This window comes from Sinocyclocheilus grahami, unplaced genomic scaffold, assembly GCF_001515645.1.
Source record: "Sinocyclocheilus grahami isolate Dianchi unplaced genomic scaffold, SAMN03320097.WGS_v1.1 scaffold1443.1, whole genome shotgun sequence".
Classification (NCBI taxonomy): Eukaryota; Metazoa; Chordata; class Actinopteri; order Cypriniformes; family Cyprinidae; genus Sinocyclocheilus; species Sinocyclocheilus grahami.
This window is the reverse complement of record NW_015506622.1, coordinates 129,277-151,620: the sequence shown is the minus strand read 5'-3', so window position 1 is coordinate 151,620 and position 22,344 is coordinate 129,277. Positions and strand designations below refer to the sequence as shown.

Sequence of the window (22,344 nt, the reverse complement as noted above, 5' to 3'; positions counted from 1 at the left end):
AGATATCTCTCTCTCTCTCTCTCTCTCTCTCTCTATATATATATATATATATATATATATATATATATATATATATATCTTTAATGTCTGTAAGGCAAAGATATACTCAGAGTTTCGCTCTCAAGTTCACAGACCGAGACAGCAGAAAGCACATCCTGTTTGCTTTCATTATTTTACAAAAGCAAGTTTTGTTGTTCTTGTGAGTGCACACAAATAAACGTAGAGTCTTTACAGATTTGAAAGATGTATTACTCTTATCTGAATGACCAAAAATGATGGAGTAGCCTATTTTAAGAGCAAGTGAGCACACCGGTGCCTCCATCTGTCCTGCCGTAAGCGTGCGCTGCTGTTCAGCTTCTACCCTCCACACAGACACAATAGCGCACATTTCTCTAGGTTAACATTAGATTGAGCAGCCATGTAAAGTTGCTAATTCTTGCATATTTCAGCTGAAAGTAGACATTTCTCTCTCTCTCTCTCTCTCTCTCTCTCTATATATATATATATATATATATATATATATATATATATATATATCTTTAATGTCTGTAAGGCAAAGATATACTCAGAGTTTCGCTCTCAAGTTCACAGACCGAGACAGCAGAAAGCACATCCTGTTTGCTTTCATTATTTTACAAAAGCAAGTTTTGTTGTTCTTGTGAGTGCACACAAATAAACGTAGAGTCTTTACAGATTTGAAAGATGTATTACTCTTATCTGAATGACCAAAAATGATGGAGTAGCCTATTTTAAGAGCAAGTGAGCACACCGGTGCCTCCATCTGTCCTGCCGTAAGCGTGCGCTGCTGTTCAGCTTCTACCCTCCACACAGACACAATAGCGCACATTTCTCTAGGTTAACATTAGATTGAGCAGCCATGTAAAGTTGCTAATTCTTGCATATTTCAGCTGATAAGCCATATTTGAGGTCGATGAATGATAGGCGAGCGTTTGGACGTCCTGCCTGATGTACTGTATTACCACATATACCGGCCGATAACGATCTGTCCATCACGAACTGCGTGACTTCGCCTGTGGATTTATTTATTTATTTTAATTTTTTTTAATGCAACTAAGCAACTTGATTAAAATTGATCGACCAAGCCTCTTCTGGTCGACTAACGATTAGTCGAGAAGCATTTGCAAATTATATGTAACCAAAGGAACAAACCAAGGCATGCTCCAAAACGAAATGGATCAGAGACACAACAACTCGTATACCTTTATATATTTTTATTATATAATATTTTTTTTACAGTGGCTGATCCATCATTTTTCTGCACATGCTAAACTTATATGTAAATCTGTTACAGTTTAAAAGTAAATCCACATTGTTCTTAAGGGGGGCATTTCCCCCATCTTCCCCTACGATTAATGAGCTTCATTTGACGGTCAGGAATATAAAAATGAACAAAATGCTGTCAATCTACAATTCTCCACCGTATTTACTATGCTGTGCGCAACTTCAGGTAACTCAAAAACTTGCATACACGAGCTGAGACCAGACGTGAGATTTGATCGTAGCCACCGCTCACGTCCATATTGATAAATTCCAAGTTTTGCGTTGAAACGACCGTACGCTCAATTTTCTGTCGTACGTTCGTTTCGTAAATGAGGCCCATTGACTGTAGTCTTTATTATGACAAACTTTGATATTGTTCCTCGCTGTTTATATGAATTATTTGATCAGTTTATCTGTCTATTTATGTTTGTGTAAACACAGGTTCATCAGTATTACAGCTTTTTCCCAGAGGATAAGGTTCCTTATGTCAACAGCATTGGTGAAAAGCATCGGATCAAGCAACTCCTTCAACAACTGCCACCACATGACAATGAGGTCTGTTAGTATGGTCATGGCTCAAAATTTTTAATACAAAAATAGATAATTACAGCAGATATCTAAACACTACAGCTGGTTTAGTCCTAGACACATAGTTATGTGTTTTGATATCATCTTGAGTTCAACTTGTCTCTATACATTTTAACACTAGACCAGAGGTCTTCAGCCCTGCTCCTGGAGACCCACTGTCCTGCAGAGTTTAGCACCAGCCTTAATAAAACATGCCTAAACCAGCAAATCATGCTCTTCAGCTTTAGAGCAGGTTAAAACTACACTTAGCAGGTGGGTCTCCAGGACCAGGGTTAAAGACCTATGCACTAGAATTATGGTATACTCAATTATTTCAGACCCTGCAATAAATCATGGCAACAGGATATGGTATTCAGGTTTTTTCAAGAAATAAAAATTACAATATAGAGTACAACAGGGCTAAACATGCGCATTTCACTTTATTCTCCTTTAAACCTTTAGAATGCACAAAAAAAACAGCACTGTCCTTAACAACTGCTTTGACTATGCATGTGGAAATTTGTTACATTCTTGACACGATCGTGTCAAGAAAATTCTACACTACTTTTGATCTATAATTTATTTATTAATGTTGTAGATTTATCAAGCAATTTAATGTAGTAAATAAAATTATTTGCTATATATTGAGACAAATGTCTTATTAATGTTTTCAGTTTCGTTGAAGGTAATTAAATTAGCAGTTTTGCAGAAGGAAGAATATGTAAATACATGTTATTTGAGGTAAAAACTTCAGCGTGACCAGTGTCTGAAGCACATAAACACGACAATAACATTGGCCAGGCGATAGCCTGTGACGTCACTACCGGTGCAACCACAGTATAAAATGGAGCTGGAAGAATACATTATCCACTTCTTTGTCTGAAGCTTGCCAAGAAAAGAGATTGCAGTGTCTCGTTCCATTCTCAGGGAGCCATGGTAAATTGAGACTTTCATTTTTGAGAGAACTCGAACTGTGTCCTCTAGTGCTCCCTATAGGGAATGGAATATCCACACTGCCATGCTGAGGGAAGTGCATGCCATATTTCCTGAGGCAAGCACTAAGCACCAACTCCACAGTGTAAATATCGGAGCCACCCCCCAGATGTATTGGTGGCTGTCAGTGACACTATCTCTTTCAGTCAAAGGCCCTAGCAACATATCCAAATAACCTGTTAAGGGCTGAACAACCTGTCCCAGGGCAGAGTTTAAAGGCTTGGAATCATATAACAATGTGATTCCTTTAAGGGGATATGGCCGAGCGTCTAGGCCATATTACCAGACCCTGGCCTGTCACATAGGGGGACTTCATACATCAACCTCTAATTCTCCCAGGGAGGCTACAGTGTAGCCAATTGACCTGTCTGCCAGAGGCAGAGTCTCTGAAAGTGACGAATGTAAGATAAATTGTAATGTAAGAGGAACCTACTGTATTCGAGATGGAGACTTCTCATAGGATCTTTTCCCTAGATCCCTTGAACTGGCAGCCATATCTGGCTGCAGCCCAGTCTAAGTGGGAAACATCTGTCATGGCATCACTGAAGATACACATCTAGAGTGGGGCCCAAGGTGAGAACCGGGGTCTGACCTACATCGGAAAAAGGGTACGATGCGGGCAGCACGTGATCCTTACTATATATGGATTTTAGGAAGTGAACAGAATACATAGCATGTGCACTTACCAGGAAGCAGAGTAGTCGACTCTTAGATTAAGAGGAGGACTCACATACTCGACTCTTGTGCATAAAACAACTCCTTAGCTTAACATGGTCAAGGTGACCCACCAAGCCACAGAGGGGGAACTGCCGCTTACAGTCCATCAGGGGGCCAAAAGGAAGGCCTAGCAACCTGGTATGACTGCTTCACAGGCTCAAGGGAGCAGAGTACTCAACTTTAAGAGTGAGAGCGGCGCATGATGGGGCTGCAGGAGTGCCATACTAATAGGAGACCCTCCAATTGAGGGTCGAACCACAAACTCAACCATATGGGCAGTCACATGATGGGAGCTCCACAAAGCAGCATGCTCATAAGTGACCCTGTAATGAGCACAGAGGGAGGCCATCTGGGAGGCCAGCTAGGAGAGGCCAAATCTACCTGGTATTGTTGCCTTATGGAGCCCCAGGGAGTTCTTTAGAGTTCTTAGCTCTCAGATCAAGAGGAGAACATGATCCATCCGGAAACAGCAGGCTCATAGATGACCCTCCCGCAGTTAGGGGAACACTGCCAAGATCAACAATAAGAACAGCCCACCAAGGAGGCAAAAGATGACCTTACAAAATGTTATGACTTGCGCATGGATCACCAGGAGTGGAGTCCTTGACTCTCAGATTGAGAGTAGAACTCACATGCTCAGCATGGGAGTGGCAGGCTCATAGGTAACCCTCCTGCAGTGAGGGGAGCAGTACCAAGCTCAACCAAAAAGGCAGCCTAAATGGGCGGCAGAAAGGAGGCTTCTCAACCTGATACAACTGCGCACGGGGCTCCGGGAGTGAAGTTCCTGACTCCCAGATTGATAGGAGAACTCACTCTCAATCTCTCATCTCAGTATATGAGAGAGAGGTGCAGCTAGGCTCGAAAGGAGCCTGGTGAAGAGGCTTGTGGTAGCGGCAGGCTCTTGCACCACCCTTTGGATCATGGGAAGCAATGCCAGCTCCACCATTAGAGCAAGTCAGGACACAGAGCCATAGGTGCACATGATTAGGCTCCTCAGAGTGAGCTCAATAATAGACCTTCAGAAAGAAAGGAGTACCATCACACTACCTCAGGTAAAATGGTGTACTCAAAAAGGCTTCTTGAAGCCAAAAAACCTGGCACGGTCATCAAGGAGCAGAGTATGTAATATCACTTGGGAGTGAGAGGAGTAATGCCATGCTCAACCTGCAACTATCACGAGAACTAGGATTCTGTACCGGAGATTTACCCACAAGCAGCCCTCAGGAGCACGAGGGATGTTTTCCGAAACACAATTTCCGGTTGAAGGGGAATACTGGCACGTTTGGTTGCCACTAATTTCTCCTGTTTTATTTATTTTAACATTTCTGCGATCCAGTGCAGAGACTTTTTGGAGCTTTAGAAAGTGCCCGGTTATTTCCCTCTTCAGCGTAATGCGGAACGGCATTTTAATTTGTGGACTACTGTTTTTATTAGTGAGTTATATCTGCGTGGATCACTTCTACTGCTGGGATCAGGATTTATACGGCAACAAAACTTCTGCTGCTGAGGAATACCTCTTCAACTGCGCACGGGGTGCGCACGCACACTGCTCCAGGTGTGTGTTCACAGTGTGTGTGTGTTCACTGCTGTGTGTGTGCACTTTGGATGGGACAAATGCAGATCACTAATTCTGAGTATGGGATCACCATACTTGGCCACATGTCACTTCACTTCATGGTCTTAACGTACACTGCTCGCAATCTACTGAACCTAAAGAGGAATTATCTATCTAACGACACATATGAACTGTGCCGTAATGTCAGTATTCTGCGACCTCCGCGATATATACACTGCACATCAAGGCGCAGGTTTACTCACTCCTCATCGGATTACATCTTGGTGCCATCATTTCAGCACAAAAATCATCGATTGGTGTGCGTGTTGTCGATGATTTGAATAACTTGTCAGCACTTCAATGCATAGAGCAGTCGTCACTGTCCTCTACAGCCCTGCCTCAGGTGAAATCGGCACTTTTTAATGCACGTTCGGTAAAGTCTCTCATCTTATCGGATTTTATTGTGGAAAATGAACTTGATTTGGTGTGCTTAACGGAAACTTGGCACAGCCAGTCTGATTGACTTCTGTTTAATGAACTTACCCCCACAGGTCTGACTCCCTGGAGGACAAAGTCTCTGTGTTAAATTCTGCTCTACTCTCTGCTTTGGACTCTTTTGCACCTAGGAAATCTAGATCTGTGTCCTATGTCTGCCGCAGCTTGGTGTCGTTAGCCCCCGCTTGAAGCACGACCGGATTCATCGTAATAACGAGTCATAAACGCAACCACAGCTGTAAATCCCGGTTTAGTTAGAAAGGTAAGCGTCCACTGAACAACATCCCATAGAGCCCTTTTAGTCCAACGAAACAATAACATTGTAATATGGATGGTAATTCCTTTGTTTACGTCTCATTTCTTTGAGGACAGTTATTGTTTGTATCCGTTATGGAATAACTTATGCTCAAAAAACTGTGACTCGCTGTGACGCACCTGTCATCTGATGGGGACGTAATTTAGTGATCGGCTTTTTGCACAAATAATTCTTTTTTTTTTCTTCTTCAACATTTTTCATATATGTGTGTGTGTTTTGTGGGGAATGTGGCTGTATAAGCATGATTACCATCTGTATGACCACACATCAGCGTGTGATTGCTGTCTGTATGACAGCTATCAGTGTGAATGCGGTCTATATGAATGGCCATTAGAGTGTGATTATTGACTATATGGCCGGCCATGTGTATGATTACCATCTGTATGACCGGCCATCAGCATGTGATTACTGACTGTATGAGCAGCTATCAGTGTGAATGCTGTATGTGTAGTAATCACAGTATGTACTTGGCATACATAGTTAATTCTTTTTTTTTTTTTTTCTTTTTATTACTCAAATTATTCTTGTATTTTTCTAGTGCTCAAATAAATCACTTATACAATGTCTAAGATTCTGTCTATTGTTTTATAATTGAAAAACTATGCAGTGGTATGTATAATGACTAAAATAGTTTGTATAAACCTTCAAGGGGGGGGGGACTAGACATAGTCTCAGAAAAATGGTTGCAGGAATCTCATTTTTCATGGTATCTTCAGATTTGAAATATAAACTCATGAGACATGTGACTTTCAACCCAATTCTTTTCTGGATTGCACTAGGACTGATTCCATGTATTTTTATATGAAATAATTGTATTTTTTTTTTTTATACAATTTTTTAAGGCACTTCAGTGTCTAACTTTTTATCTTTTTGAGCATTATCAACTCTGGATGATGGATAGTAAAATCCAAAGTGTCTTCTTTCCAAAGACACCAAAATTGTGTGTGTAGCACAGTGAAGTCAGGAGGGGGGGTGCAGGTTAACAGGTTAAAGCATGTTGTAGGCACTGTCGTGTTGAGTATTGTTAATGACTCCCTGGGCTTTGGTGTTGTGCTAGCACCTTTCAAAATCGCTTCGGTTACCCCTGTACCAAAAAAGACTAACACTGACCTGGACAATTTCAATAATTACCGTCCCATTTCAAATCTTCCCTTTTTAGCCAAAATTCTGGAGCAAATTGTGGCACCTCAATTACATACCCACCTTACACTTAATAATTAGTTTGAGCCTTTTCAATCTGGATTCCGTAAGTTTCATAGCACAGAAACCGCATTAGTGAAGGTTACTAATGACTTGTTACTTGCTGCAGACTCTGGCTGCCTGTCAATTTTGATTCTTCTTGATCTCAGCGCAGCCTTTGACACGGTTGATCATTCTCTTTTACTCTCTCGGATGGAATCTGTGTTTTGTATTACAGAGACTGCATTAAATTGGTTCAAGCCTTACTTCTTAGACTGCAGGCAGTTTCTCTCCATGGGTGGATACAAGTCTAAAATTGGCTCAGTCAAATTTGGGGTACCCCAGAGATCACTTCGGAGTCCATTACTCTTCTGTATGTATATTTTCCCTCTTGGTCATCTCCTTAGATCTCTTGGTCTTAACTATCACTACTATACAGATGACACCCAGGTGTACATTTGCTCAAAACCGGGTGACTATCCAGCTGTTGGTTTCCTGGAACATTGCATCTCTGAGATAAAAATATGGATGTCTTAACATTGTCTTTGCCTTAACAGTGATAAGACGGAGGTTATGCGTATTGGCTCAACCCATCAACTACGTAAAGCTGGACATTTAACACTTACTGTAGATGATTCCGTCTTGGAATTTCAAACAAAATTAAAGAACTTGGGGGTGTCAGGATTGGACTGTATTTGTTGTGTTTTGCTCCCCATGTGGTCCCTTTGACCCAGTTTGACTCTACTCCTCCAGCTGCGCCTCGTCCCTCCGGCTCTGTCAGGCTCCTCCATCCCTTCGGCTCTTCCTCAGTCCTCTGTCGCTCCAGTTCCACCGTGGCCTTCCGTATCCCCGCCTCCGCCTTGGTCGCCGGCGCCATCTGTGCCGCCTTGGCCCTCCGGATCCTCCTTGTCATCCTGGCTCATCGGTTCTCCATCTCCACCTCGGGCTCCTCTGCCAACTGCAGTCGGTTGGCCCCCTGGAGTCGTCAGCCCTTCCTCCTCCATGGCTCCTCCCTCCGTCGGCTCCACCGTGGGTCGACATTATGGCTGTGGCCTGGGTCCCACCTGGCGCTGCATACTCCAAGTCCCTCCTGTCATCTCCCTGGCTCCTTCCTCCGTCTAATCCACCCTGTCGCCTCCTGTTTCCTCTTTGGCTCCTCCCTCCATCGTCACCTCCCTGGACTCTGTCTGCCGGCCCCCTTCCGAGTGTCCGTCCTCCTCCTGAGCCTCCTCCCATTTCCCACCCATCCCTCCCTCTTTTGGTTCGCGCCATCCGGCATGGGGGCAAAATGTCAGGACTGGACTGTCTTTGTTGTGTTTTGCTCCCCATGTGCTCCCCGTGACCCAGTTTCTCCCTCATGTGCCCTTATTTGGTCGTTTCTGTCCTCGTTGTCTCTTAATTAGTCATTCTGTTCACCTGTGTTCCTCCCAGTTCCCTCGTTATCCTGTGTATTTAAGCCACAGTCTGTTCAGTCTGTGTTTGTCGGGTCTACTTGTTGGATTACGTGTGTTTACTCCTGTTCCTGTTGTGGATTTACCCCTGTGATTCTCTCATTAAATACCGTTTATGTTATCCACGTCTTCATTGTTCCTTCCAGCAGCGAATCATGACAGGGGGTGATATTTGACGCTCATTTAACATTTGACCCCCATGTTCAGAACACTGTTAAAACGTAATTTTTTCATCTCCGAAATATTGCACAAATACGCCCCATGCTGTCCTTTACTGTTGCTGAAAAACTGATCAAAACATTTGTTTTTTTTCCCGCATCGATTACTGCAATGCTTTGCTTGCAGGTGTTTCAAAAACTACCCTAAATAAACTGCAGTATGTCCAAAACTCAGCTGCTAGAATCCTGACAGGGACCAGAACTAGGGAGCACATCACTCCAATTTTGGAATCCCTACACTGGCTCCCTGTTAGGTTTCGTATTGACTTTAAATTACTCATGCTTACGTATAAGGCCTTGTATGGTTTGGCACCTTATTATCTATCAGAAATTCTGACTGTTTACTCTCCTAGGCGTGTTCTCTGTTCCTCTGATTCTGGCCTTTTGACTGTTCCCTCAACTCGTCTATGCTCTATGGGTGACCGGCCATTTGCCTCCCTTGCTCCAAAACTCTGGAACCGCGGGTATCAGCAAAGCCTCTGACGAGAGAACATGCACTCCTAGTCGTGCTTAGCTGCTAACATAGACAAATGGCAGTGAAGATGAAGAAGAGGAAGGCATATTCTCCTGGTGCTCTTTCATACAGTGGTTGCACCAGTAGTGATGCCACAGGCTGTCGCCCGGCCAATGTTATTGGCCTGTTTAGTTCCCCATAGCGACCACTAGAGGACACGGTTTGAGTTCCCTCGAAAAAAGAATCACATTTTAATTAGTACTGTCAAACGATTAATTGCAATTAATCGCATCCAAAAAATATATATATATAATAGATACTGGCCTACAATAATAATAGACTACTAAGTAAAAAGATACCATTACTGACTGCTACTGATATCTCTATTAAATGCATTTTTCCCCTTGTTTTTTAGCCATTATTTTATAGCCATTCAACATTATAGTATAATTGAAGGACATTATTCTAATATTTAATAGGCTTAGAAAAATATAACAATTTTTCATTTAAGTGAATGTAATCCTCACATACACCTATAAATAGTATATGCATAAAATATAAATTAAATATTTAATAGAATCTTTATTTAAGCTACTATACTAATTTATTCCTCTTTTTCTTTTGTTCTTTGATTTACATCAATTACACAGACTCAGCAGGTTTTACTTTAAAAGCAGTGGTGTCTCTTTAAAACATGACATGGATCTGACACACCCGATTTTCTCCCAACTCTTTATGGTCATTTAGGACTTTTTAGCTAATTTAAGACTTACATAATTTTGTGCGTTATTGTCCATTGGATTGTGAAAAAGATGGTTTCTTGATGGTTTTACACCTAATTCTTCACCTTAATTCTTAATACTTTTGCAGTTAACGTGTCTTCTCCACCTGTTTTTTTCTCATATATATATATATATATATATATATATTACAATTGTATTAATTTGTAATCATGGGTATCTGTAGCCAGAGTACATTTCTATTTCATAAAACAAAAAGCCATTTGAGGCAGTATGGTAGTGATTTTACCACAAGTAAGGGGCATTCTTAGGCAAAGTGGAGGAGAAATTAAATATATATATATATATATATATATATATATAGATGCAATTTTATTAATAATATTAATCTAATGAAATATTTCCTGTGCCATGAAATATAGTTCATTTATAACTTAATTCATAGCGGTTTATGATTGCCAAGTATTAAAATTGAATGTGCAGTCACAGGTGTGTGTTTATCAGCATTTTATAACACCACTGAATGAATCTCATCAAGTAAAACATTTGCAGTAGTTGATCCTTGATGATTCTTATTACTGATGATGTGTACTGATGTCAGGTTCGTTACTGTACATCACTGGATGAAGAAGAAAAGCGGGAATTAAAGATCTTCAGTAACCAGCGAAAGCGAGACAATCTAGGCAGAGGCACTGTCCGACCTCTACCCCTCACTGTAACTGGAGCTATATGTGAACAGGTACATATACGAGTACTAAATAACACCACATATACCTTACCCTAACCTGGCACACATTTATGACAATGAAAACAGTATTCATCTTTTAGTGGAGATGCAAGCTTCCATTTCTAACCCTCGTCATCTCACTGATAGTCACTATGTGGCCACCACCAGTAAAGTTAAACATTGACTGATCGACCAGTGAATTACTTTTCTGGACTAGTGAACAGGATTAGAAAAAATGAATTGCCATGCAAACCCTAGATGCAGTAAAAATGTTTCAGTATATTTTTCAGTAATGATTAAACATGGCATGTTACGCAGAGAGGCTGCCAAATGACATCATGTCCTTCTCACACAGTGTGGAGACCAGATCAACGGTGGTGACATTGCAGTGTTTGCCTCACGGGTTGGCCATGGCCTGTGTTGGCACCCTCGCTGTTTCGTGTGCTGTGTGTGTTCGGAGTTATTGGTAGATCTCATCTACTTCTACCTTGATGGCAAGATCTACTGTGGCCGTCACCATGCTGAACGACTCAAGCCACGTTGCTCAGCATGTGATGAGGTAAGCCAACAGTGTAAAGTCCAAGCATCTGTCCACTGGCTGAAATCAACCTTGATCCCGTTAGCATGCCTACACATTTCCTGTAGGTTACCTTTGACAAGTCAGTACCCAGAAGCCTTGCTTCAGAATATAAAACTCCTTACTTAATTTGTATCTCTTTTTCTAGATTATCTTTGCAGATGAGTGCACAGAAGCAGAGGGGCATCACTGGCACATGAGACATTTTTGCTGTTATGAGTGTGAGGCCCCACTAGGAGGTCAGCGCTACATCATGCGTGAGGGACATCCTCACTGCTGCAACTGCTTCGAGTCACTTTATGCAGAATACTGTGACTCTTGTGGAGAGCACATAGGTAAGGAAGGACCTCCATTAATCTTGTTTTCTTTCTTCCCTCATTACAGTACAACTGCTTCTGGGTTAAAAAAAGGTAGAATAATAAAAATTATCACACAAATGAGTGCTGCAAATCAGCACTGCATGCAGCAAAATGAACAAATATATTATACATATATTGTTTTTCTAAGATCATAGTAGATTATGCACATACCCACATATTTTATGGCTATCTATAAATGAATGGATGCACATACATGCACAGCCATTTGCATTTCTAGTCTCTATGACATGAATTTGCTGTTGTGTTTCCTTAGACTGCTATTTTTGACTTTTATTCACAAACTTAAGATATTTGATAATTTTTACTCAAAGAACTCTAAATTACACTAAATTAGCCCTAAATTACAGATTACACTTACAAGTATGGTTGGACTGCATTTGTGTCTGAGAGTCACCCGCAATCTGAATATGTCTACTTCCCTACTATACAGTAGAATAAAAGCAATTCATGAATAATGCAATAAAATAATGCAATAAAAGCATGCTAAATAAGTAGTTTGTCTGAATTTGCACTATTCATAAAACATTCAGTAAAAACTGCCCAGAAATCCTACCACTTCTGGTGAGATTAAAATTAAAATTAAATGAAAACAAATTTAGATGCTAACATTGTTGTCTATGACATGCAACACAAACCCTGTTAAAAGTTAATCAAATTGAGTTTAATTCATAAAGGCAGTGCAAAAATATTAACTGTAAAAATCTATTTTTGGTCCATATGTGATACCTCATTTGCTTGGGTGTGTTGGAAAAGTGCTAGGAAAAAAAACCGAACAACAATTTTATTATGGAAAACAATAATTTACCACAGGTTTAATTAATAATTGAGCATTTTTGTTTTATTTATGAAACTAGTTTAGATGTGCATTTACAAAAAAAAAAAAAGCACACCTTAAAAAGCTCTCTTCCATCTTCAATACCACGACTGAGGTGTCCTTGAGCAAGGCCCGGAACCCCTGACTGCTCCCCGGGCACCGCAGCATAAATGGCTGCCCACTGCTCCGGGTGTGTGTGTGCACTTAGGATGGGTTAAATGCAGAGCACTAATTCCTAGTGTGGGTAACCATACTTGGCCAAATGTCACGTCACTTTCACTTTCACTTAAGCCCCGTTTCCACCGCAGGAACCAGGATCTAAATAAAGTTCTGGGTAAAAATTTGCCACTCAGAAAGTCCCTGCTCGTGAGGTAGTACTTTTTCAAAGGTCCGGAACTTTCGGGGGTGGGACTTGGGCGCTGAACATGCTGATTGGTTGAGTTCACGCAACTGTAGGTTGATCGGCGGCTGACTTGAAGCAGTGCATGCCGGTTAGAAATTTTGTCCGACTTGAACCGGTGCCGACGACACGTCACTGTCACGTGTGGCATCAAAGTACCGCAATAGCGTTTCAAGAGCAGCTGGCTGACTCAGCTGGTGCAGCTTTTTCAGAGTGACTGCAGGAGTGCTGATGATGGCACAGCTGTTTCACGATTGGCCAAATTCACCACATGACAACAATGACGTGTGTTTCTAACATCTTCAAATCCAATACTGCTCACAAATCTGTTTTTAGAACATTAAAAGCTTTTTTACTGTAGTCGCAATGTTATATTGAGTCACGTTTATCAAAAAAACACTGATAAAAGCATATATTCCCCCACTATTGGTATTTAAATAGTATATGTTTATGTTGAACTTTATTCTTGAACACATGGCGCTGCATTAAGCAGTATATAAAAAGTATTTCTATTGCTCATGAAAACGTTTCTGAAACGTCTATGTATTTGACAAATATTCCATGTTATTCACTTCATCTGTGATAGAGTATGCAAACACAGCGAGTGTGTCACTACTGGGAGCAGAAAGTGTCTGACTTTCTTTGCTTTCAATTCCGCCCCAGCCTGCAAGCGGCTACTCTCGTCGATCGGTCTGCGCAGCGCTGCATGAAGTCGAACACACCTATTGTATTTCAACCAGCATATATTCGTATCATTTTTAAAAATATTACCGTTATTGTATCATGAAATGTAGTTTTTGTAGTATTTCAGGTGAGAATGTAGTTTTTTAAAACTCAAATCTGCGGTTTATTTATAAAGACGGCGCCTATTTGAAAATGTGCGTCGCTGATTTTGGAGACGTGAGCTCCACGCGATCAGCGGGCGCTCAGGGCTCATCTGTCCCAACGAGAGCAGCCTCAACTCGGTTAGTCCTTCTGACATTTGCCGCTGGCTCTGATGTCTCTGTAGTGGTTTAACATAAAATAGAATTAATTTAGGGTAAATCTAACAGGTAATCTTTGGTCTTTATTCTATTAATCTATTAATATGTTAAAATTAAAATGGAAAGAGGCAATACTGTTTGATATAATATTTTGTTTCTTTGTAATGTAGGTACGTTCCCTGATCTACATTTCTGTGGCTATTAATATGTTTAAATGAAAACGAAAAGAGGCAGTGGTGTTTGATATCATATTTCGTATTATTGTAAATACAGTGAGGAAAATTGCAGTAGCCAAGGCGAGCTGCCTGACGTTATCGAGTACGCTGCTGTTCCATTTGCAGAATTACAGGACTATTTATTTGCATACTTGGTATTGAGAAATGCGCGCAGACCTACGTCACCAGACTATTAGCCTAAACTTCTCGGTACTTTAGACCGCGATGGAAACACAGACAGCAACAGGTCTGGGGAAAAATTTCCTGGGACAAATTGTTCCAGGTAATTTCGGTGGAAAAGCGCCTTTCTTGAATTTCACCATGTGATATTTTATAAATATTTTCTATTATTATATTATCATTATTATAGGTGTGGTATTATATTATTAGAAGTTTTAAAAGTGCTGTATGCAGTTGGGAACAATAATATTTGTTTAAAAAAATTAAAAAAGAAAACAAAAATGTTAGTACAAAATTTTGATCGTGCTAAAGTAAAATATTCTGAATTGGGACTACACCACAGCTGTAGTGCAATATAGCCCCCTATACCCTAATTACTATTAGTCCTCTAATAAAGTCCACTTGAAGGAGTGAATGAAAATGTGTGAGTGGATTTAGGCACTTAATTTGCTGGAAATACTGAATTTTCACAGTACATGGGTGTTCTCTAGTGCATGCTAGATGACTGTCCCTTCAAATAGTGCACTATATAAGGGTACAGGGGCAATTTCGGATACAGCTTGAGTGTATACCAGTTGTGTCCATTGTTGTATCACTTCTTGCTGCAATAGCTTGAGGTTGTCCACATTGAATGCATCAACTCAAGTTGGCAGAAGTAACACAAGCCCGTATACTATCTGAGAATGTTTGTAAAAGATTCCCTTTATCAGACCGTTTATCTTTAGGAAGGCAAATTAATCCCGTTACATTTCCTACAAACAAAGAGTACTAGAACATAATATTTTGGTTATGTATGAATCCCTGTTTCCCTGAGTAGGATACGACATGCTGCATCAGATGTTAATGCTATGTAAACACTCTCCAGGTGTAAAGATTGTATGAAGCATGTATAGAATTGGCTGATGGCACTAGTACCGCCCTCTGAGGTTTTGCATTATTTGTGCAAAAAAAAAAACACTTCTGGAACACTATACCCCAAAGCCATACGGGGCTTTCGCACCAGAGGAACCATTTCATAGTTCCTAAAACTATTGACGGAAGTTCCTGCTTTTTGGTGAGTTCGCACCACAGAAACTAGGAACATATTTAGTTCTAGAAATTTAGTTTGGGGGAACTAATTTAGCTCCTACTTCAGAGTAGGGTTCAAAACAGTTCTACCAGTGACGCAGTGTATGCTGATTGGCCAAACACACACAAAAAACACCAGCTACCTGGGATTTAAAAAAAAGCTATGTAAACATATTTACTCCTCAAACATGGAAAACAGTGATAATGGCATTTACCTGTCTGCAGCATTGTTGTTTTCTCAGGTTTGATGATATGTAACACTACAAGTTGTCATAGGAGATTTAGTCAAATTTTCATGCTCTTTCAATCACGAAAACTATGCATTTACATAACATATCCGTTATCATGAAACCCATGATACACAACAAAAAGCGCTCTGATCACGGCATTCTCCATTCACCAGTTGTAGATGTTTGAAAATGCTGCGAAGAAAGACTTCACTATCGGCCACTTGAAAACGGCTTGAGGGAGAAATTGGTTCTCTAGGAACAACCCTGCTTCCTAGAACTACACGGTGCGAAAGCCCTGTTTAGTGAGCCAGTGAGCCTCCCCAAATGAAAAATATAAACTGATCCAGCAGCAATCAGTGCTGTGTAAACGTATGTGTAGCTGGAGCAGCACTCACCGAAGAACACCGCTAAAAATGGCAGGACTGTGGACAACAGTGGATCCAATTTGCACTCTTAACTGGATTCAGATTGTACTCTTCACCATGACACAAATAGCTGCCACTTAAAAGCATAGAGTCCCCAAGTAGAGAGAGAGCTCTTAAAGGGGTCATCAGATACAAAATTCACTTTTACATGTTGTTTTAACATAAATGTGTGTTAGCAGTGTGTGTACACATCCACCCTATAATGATAAATATTCACCCAGCTACAATACTGTTAAAAGTTTTAAGCACTTATGTAAAAATGCTGTAAAATGAGGATGCTGTCAAAACTAATGTCATAAATAGATTTTCTTTATCAGTTAACTTCTATGAACTAAATTAAATCAACATTTGGTGTGACATACTTTGCATTTAAAGTAGCTTTTGCCCTCGGTGCACTTGTTTTTCAGGTAGCTTTGCAGGTAGGTTTCTTGAAGCATCTTAGAGACGTTGCCACAGTTCTTCTGGATTTAGGCTGTCTCTGTTTGTTCTGTTTCTTCATGTCATTCCAGACAGACTGGATGATGATGATGAGATCAGATTTGGATGATGATGAGATCAGAACCCCTCCCCTTAGAAATGCAAGGTTTGTCCAAGGCCTGAAGGTTCATATAGAAGTGGTTGTATACATGTCAACATGCATTTCTGCATCACTCCATTTGACCATTTTGAATTTAAAGGGGTCATCGGATGCCCTTTGATATGATCTGATGAGATCAGATCTCTGTGTGGAGCACTGGCTGTTGTTTCTTTTACCTGAAAAAAAAATTTGACATAATTCGAAAGATTTAGATCAAGACTTTGTTCCCCTTCAGGAACTCGAGCTGCATCGAAACACTTTGGGAACGCCCTGGCGAGACCATGTTCTAAAGCATGTGTGAAATCAGTCCAATAGAGAAGCGAGATGTCACGAGCTGGGTGACGTGAGCAACCAGGAAGCATAAAGGCACATCCGGCAAGCTCACATGTTAGCTTCTGCTCTTCAGCGGCATTTCAAGTCGTGTGTTCCTCCCTGCCCACGCTATCTCTCGGTTGGGTTTACACACAATTTTTTTTTTCCCGTTGTCTGTTTGGGAGCAGAATATGCATGTGTTCCCTGCCGGTCATCTGCTTCATGGCACCGAAGTGGCTCCTTTAGTGACACCAGAGGCCAGTCTCGAGAGACTGGTTCCCTTAGTAAACTTTCTGACAACGTGGAAACTTCTGCCAAATGTCTCACAATGGGTCCTGCACACTGTAGAGAGCGGTTACAGAATTCAGTTTGGTTCTTGTCCACCTCGCTTCAACGTGGTTATTCCTACATTAGTGGGCCCCGAACAGGCTCTGGTATTGGAACAGGAAGTAGAAACTCTCTTGAGGAAGGAGGCCATAGAATGTGTTCCTCCGCTCTCGAGATAATCAGGGTTCTACAGCAGTTACTTCATCTTTCCGAAGAAAGATGGGGGGTTGCGTCCGATCATAGATCTGTGTCTATTGAACCGCACTATCAAATGGTTTCGGTTCAAGATGCTTACTACCCTCGCTTCCGCAGAAGCTAACGTGTGCTTGCCGGATGCACATTTATGCTTGCTAGTTGCTCACGTCTACCCGCTCGTGATGTCTCGCTTCTCTATTGGACTGATTTCACACATGCTTCAGAACGTGGTGTCACCAGGGTGTTCCCTTTGGGGAACCATGGTTACATACGTAACCTCGAGACGTTGCTTATCAAAAGTACCAATATATAAAACTGGAAGTTTCCAAGGAATTTGCGCTAGTGCAGTGGTTAAATTAATGCTGTATTTGTTCATTACACATGTGTACTGAACCGAAAGACCAAGAATATGTGTACTGTGTCACCCTAATATATATATATATATATATATATATATATCCAATGTGTAAATGAATAGCCTATATTTATATATATTAGGGGTGTAACGGTACACATATTTATACCGAAAATTTTCGGATCAGTACGCATGTGTAATGAACAAATACATATAGCTCTGCTAGTATATCAACTGCGAGTTGTAGGTTGCTGTCTTGAGTGCTGGACGTAGTTAGGTCTCCTCTCAACTTACTAGGTTCTCTGTGAGCCTCCTTGCATACTGTAAAAGTTGTTAGGCCTCCTCTCATTAAGGCCTCTGCTCAAAGAGTAATGGTAAGTAGTAGGCTCTTTGTGAGCCTCCTGTCAAGATACCCTGAGCGTGGGGCATTGTTAGGTCTCCTCTCGACTTGGGGAGTAGTACATACTGAGGCCTCCACTCCAAGAGCTTGGCTAGACAGTAGTTTGCTAGGTTGTAGGCTTCCTGGGAGCCTCCTTAGCCATTGACACTAGTGTAGAGTGTTGGTAGGCCTTCTCTCATTTTAAGCGTTGTTGTTTTGAGTTTATAACTCTTTTTCTGAACAGATATTCTTAGGCTCTCTGGAGCCTCCTTGGATGCCAGCCTGAATCAAATATCAATGGCTTCCTCTCTCGAGAGTCACTCTTTGAGTCCTCTGTTTTTTAAGAAGCTTCGGTCTTTGAAACGTTGCTTGTGTGCACCTCAGGAATGAGGAATCCTTTGAGTCTTTGACTTGAGCCATTAAGGCACTCGTACCTTCATTTTGGCGGTGTGGGTATCCCATTCGCCATAGCACCCTCAAGAGGATGCAGCTTGAGTTCTCATTTGAAAGAGAACCATGGTTACATGCCTAACTTGCAATGTTTTATACAGTAAATCCCATCTGGCCAAGTGAGAATATGAATAACTTTCAGGGAATACTAGGGTCAGTATGTACTGTAATGTTACTTGATTATAAAATGTATATTCTAGTACACTGATTTAATGAAGTTGTACTGGGATCATGTTAATACAGAAGTATGTCAGCATGTTTTATTAGTATGTGTATTTATTTTATTTGTGCAGTCTACTTTGCTAATAATTACTCTTATCATCCACCAAATTTAATAAGACTGGTTAGCTAGCCAACGTTGGCATAAGCTATCACATAAATGCACTCAATATACAGTATCATGCAAAGAGATGGAATTATTTCAAATTATAGTCTTGAGTAGCCAGATCTAGATAGTTTATAGTCAAACTATCGTAACAATACAATTTTAATTACCTTATCTGTCCTTAATTAATTTAATTACCTTAGGATACATATTGTTACTCTTACCTTATCATGTTAAGTCTCTTGTACAATATATACACAGCTTTGCTGATGCTCACTCACATAACTATGGGGTGTGTGCACGAGCACCAGCATGAGCATGAGCAGTAAGTAGCTGACTGCAGTTCACTACCACTGGTTTTATGCATTGTCACACAAAGCTTTGCAACACTGTGAAATTTTTTTTTTTTTTAGAGGTACAACAGCTTGTCACTGAGAAAGTACCCTTAAAGACACATTCATGTGTAGTTAAGATACAAATATGTCTCTTTAAAAGTAACACTACACTGCAAAAACTAATCTTTGTGAAACAAAAATGTGAATGAATGTTAAAATGTGAATTGAGATTCATCCCAGTACTGTTTTTTTCTTCTCACACTACATTTAAAGTCATCATCAGCCAAGAAGAATTTTATGTGATGTCTAATGTCATTTTTATGTAATGTGTTTTAGGTATAGACCAAGGTCAGATGACATATGAAGGTCAACACTGGCATGCCACTGAAGAGTGCTTCAGCTGTGCTCGTTGCAATCATTCTTTGCTGGGTTGTCCCTTCCTGCCGAAACAAGGTTTGATCTACTGTTCCCATCTCTGCAGCCAAGGGGATGAACCTGAGTTGTCAGACTCTTCAGACTCCGCTTTCCAGAGTGCCCGTTCCCGTCAGTCACGCCACAGTACTCGGATTGGCAAGGATGGGACAAAAGGCAAAGGTGAAGGTGTACATCAAACATCATCTGGCCCTATACCATTGGTTGGTGATGCAGAGCCTCTAGCTGTTCAAATGGATTTGCTGAGCATCTCCAACCCAGCTCCCAGCCGTACACCCCACCGCACACCGACGAGAACCCCAAGTAGAACCCCAAATCGGTCTCCAAATCTGAACCGTGAGCAATCAGTTTGGGTAAACAGAGATGAGCCTTATTCCTATGAGTCTCAACAAAGAGATTCCTCCACATCTTCAAATCCCCATCAGCTACGGAGCCAATGCAGCATGCGTAGCGCTTACCCTCCTTCTCCCAATCAGCCACCTAAGATAGTGAGCAGTCCAGAATCTTGGTCCAAAGAACAACCTGGGGGTAATTCAAAAAAGCCTCCAGTCATGGCTGCTCTGAGGGGCCACTCTTTCAATGAGAACTGGATGCACCATGGCCAGGAACCTGAATTTCATGCTCCTAAGCTCAAAACACAAATGAGCTTCAATGAAGTACCAAGCCGTAATTCTGGATTTTTGGACAAACGCAGTATAAGCATGCAAGGCTTTCCCCGAGAGATGCGTCCTCCATTGCTGAGGAGCAGGCACCAATTTGGGCCAAGCTTTAGTGAACTTACGCCACTAGAACAAACACCAAGAGGTTCTACTGATTCACTGGCCCTTTCCTACACTACAGGTATGCATAAATTCAGTTAGACTGGTACATATATCATGATACGTCATATCACTATCTGACAGAAGTATGTTCAAAACAAGACATTAATTGGTTTATTCAAACTGTCACACATTTTATGTAGTATAACTACGTCTGATCTCTGTCCATTGTTTGTTTTCAGCAGGAAACTCTTTAGATGGGACCAACAGGCATCAGGAGCACTTCTCTAGATTTTCTATGCCTGACCTGAGTAAAGACTCTGGGGTAAATGTGTCTGATAAAGGCACCATGGGTACATTAAACTCATCAATGCAGTTGCGCAGCACTGAATCCCTGAGCTCTGTCCCAAGACCTCTTGCTGATATTGGCATGCCTGTCAGAGTAAGGTACCCTCCTCCACTATACTGGGATTCACCTAGAGGTTTAAGTTTTGAGGATCCTGTCAAAGGTCGCATTGGTCTTGCAGGAAGCATGTCCTGTATGCAGGAAGGTAATGCCCAAGCAATGACACCACGGCCAAGATGCACTCAGACACAAGACTCACCCAGACAGCAGCGCCAACGTCAACGTCACCACCGCAAAGGCCGCAAAGGTCACAAATATCACTACCGCTCCCGCCGCTCTCGGTCAGACAATGCCCTGCATTTAGCCACAGACAATCAGAGTTTACCTGGGGACTCCATTCATAGATTTCACAATGACTTTGAGCGACCATCCTCATCAAGAGTGTCACACAATCTCTTTGGAGCAAATTATGGGTTTCGACAACAATTCTTTGGGCCTTGTCCTCGAACCACCTCTGACCTCAACTTGCAGGATCCTAGAGGTCCACAGATTGGACAGTATATGGGTAGGAATGGAGAAACAGTTGAGGATGAAGATCAGTTTTGCTCAACCTGTTCCTCTTCATCAGAGGTGTCAGAGGATGATGGTTACCTTCTGGGTGAAGTCATTCCACGGCCAGTGCAGCTGCGATACTTTGACAACGAGGAATTACGACATCGTTACAGTCCTACAGTGATGGGTGGTCACACTCAACTACATACACGCAAACGGCGGAAGAGCAAGAACTGCATCATATCATAAGCAAATGGTAATGTGAGTATCTGAGTGTGTGTATGTGAGAGTGGGTATACAGTATACAACAGAAGTTAGTACAGTGAGTACAAACAGACATGCAGATAGATACAACCCATAGGTTTAAAATTGAAAAAGTTCTTATGTTCACAGGTTATTTTATAATCATGTTCGTGCAATTAGATTCATTGGAAAAATCAGTTCCCTTCCGATGGAACTTCGAATTGCGTCATCTAGAGCAGGGTTTCTCAACCTTTTGCCTACTGCGATCCACTTTTTTTTGTATGCCAGTCATACGGCCCACTAAGGCTGGAAATAAATAAATAACTGAAATGCCTCTTTAGACCTAGGCTACACCGTATATGTTTATTATAATTAATTTCACAAAAACGTTCAATAATTAGACAGACTATGAGGCAAACTGATTTATTTATTTTATTTTATTTATTTATTAACTCACGTTAATGAGACATTTGAGACTGCCACTCTGAAATGATGGTATCCAGATGCGGTGGAATTCGGGAAAGGGTGAATCCAGTGAATCCATATTTAACATAGTCTGGGTTGTACTTGCGTTGTTTACATTTTGCTGCCTTTGAAGTGGAAGGAGTTTCTGAATCTTCTGCCTTTTTTTTTTTTTAAAAACGAATGCATTTTGTCAAGCTAACAGGCCGTGGCTGTGTATAGTAGGTCTGGCATAGCAATGCATTGCAATCTCCTGCGCCGTCGTTACCAAGCAACGGGGTAAACAGCTGCTAGCGTGTGTAACATTACGTAAAGAGCGTAGGACCTTGTC

At 41.2% G+C, this 22,344-nt stretch overlaps 1 protein-coding gene across 3 annotated transcripts in view; it reads left to right on the top strand.

Annotated features, from left to right (window-relative positions):
- LOC107570338 (prickle-like protein 2) overlaps window positions 1-21,842 on the top strand; it is a 45,116-nt gene extending 23,274 nt beyond the window's left edge. For 2 of the 3 annotated variants that reach the window (XM_016256559.1, XM_016256560.1), the window contains 6 exons: window positions 1,723-1,836; window positions 10,568-10,705; window positions 11,049-11,252; window positions 11,419-11,605; window positions 19,557-20,492; window positions 20,653-21,842. In XM_016256559.1, coding sequence (XP_016112045.1) covers window positions 1,723-1,836; window positions 10,568-10,705; window positions 11,049-11,252; window positions 11,419-11,605; window positions 19,557-20,492; window positions 20,653-21,557 — 2,484 coding nt within the window. In that variant the 3' untranslated portion in view covers window positions 21,558-21,842. The remainder of the gene's footprint in view (window positions 1-1,722; window positions 1,837-10,567; window positions 10,706-11,048; window positions 11,253-11,418; window positions 11,606-19,556; window positions 20,493-20,652) is intronic. The other variant, XM_016256561.1, reaches the window with a different exon arrangement.
- Window positions 21,843-22,344: the final 502 nt, after the last annotated feature.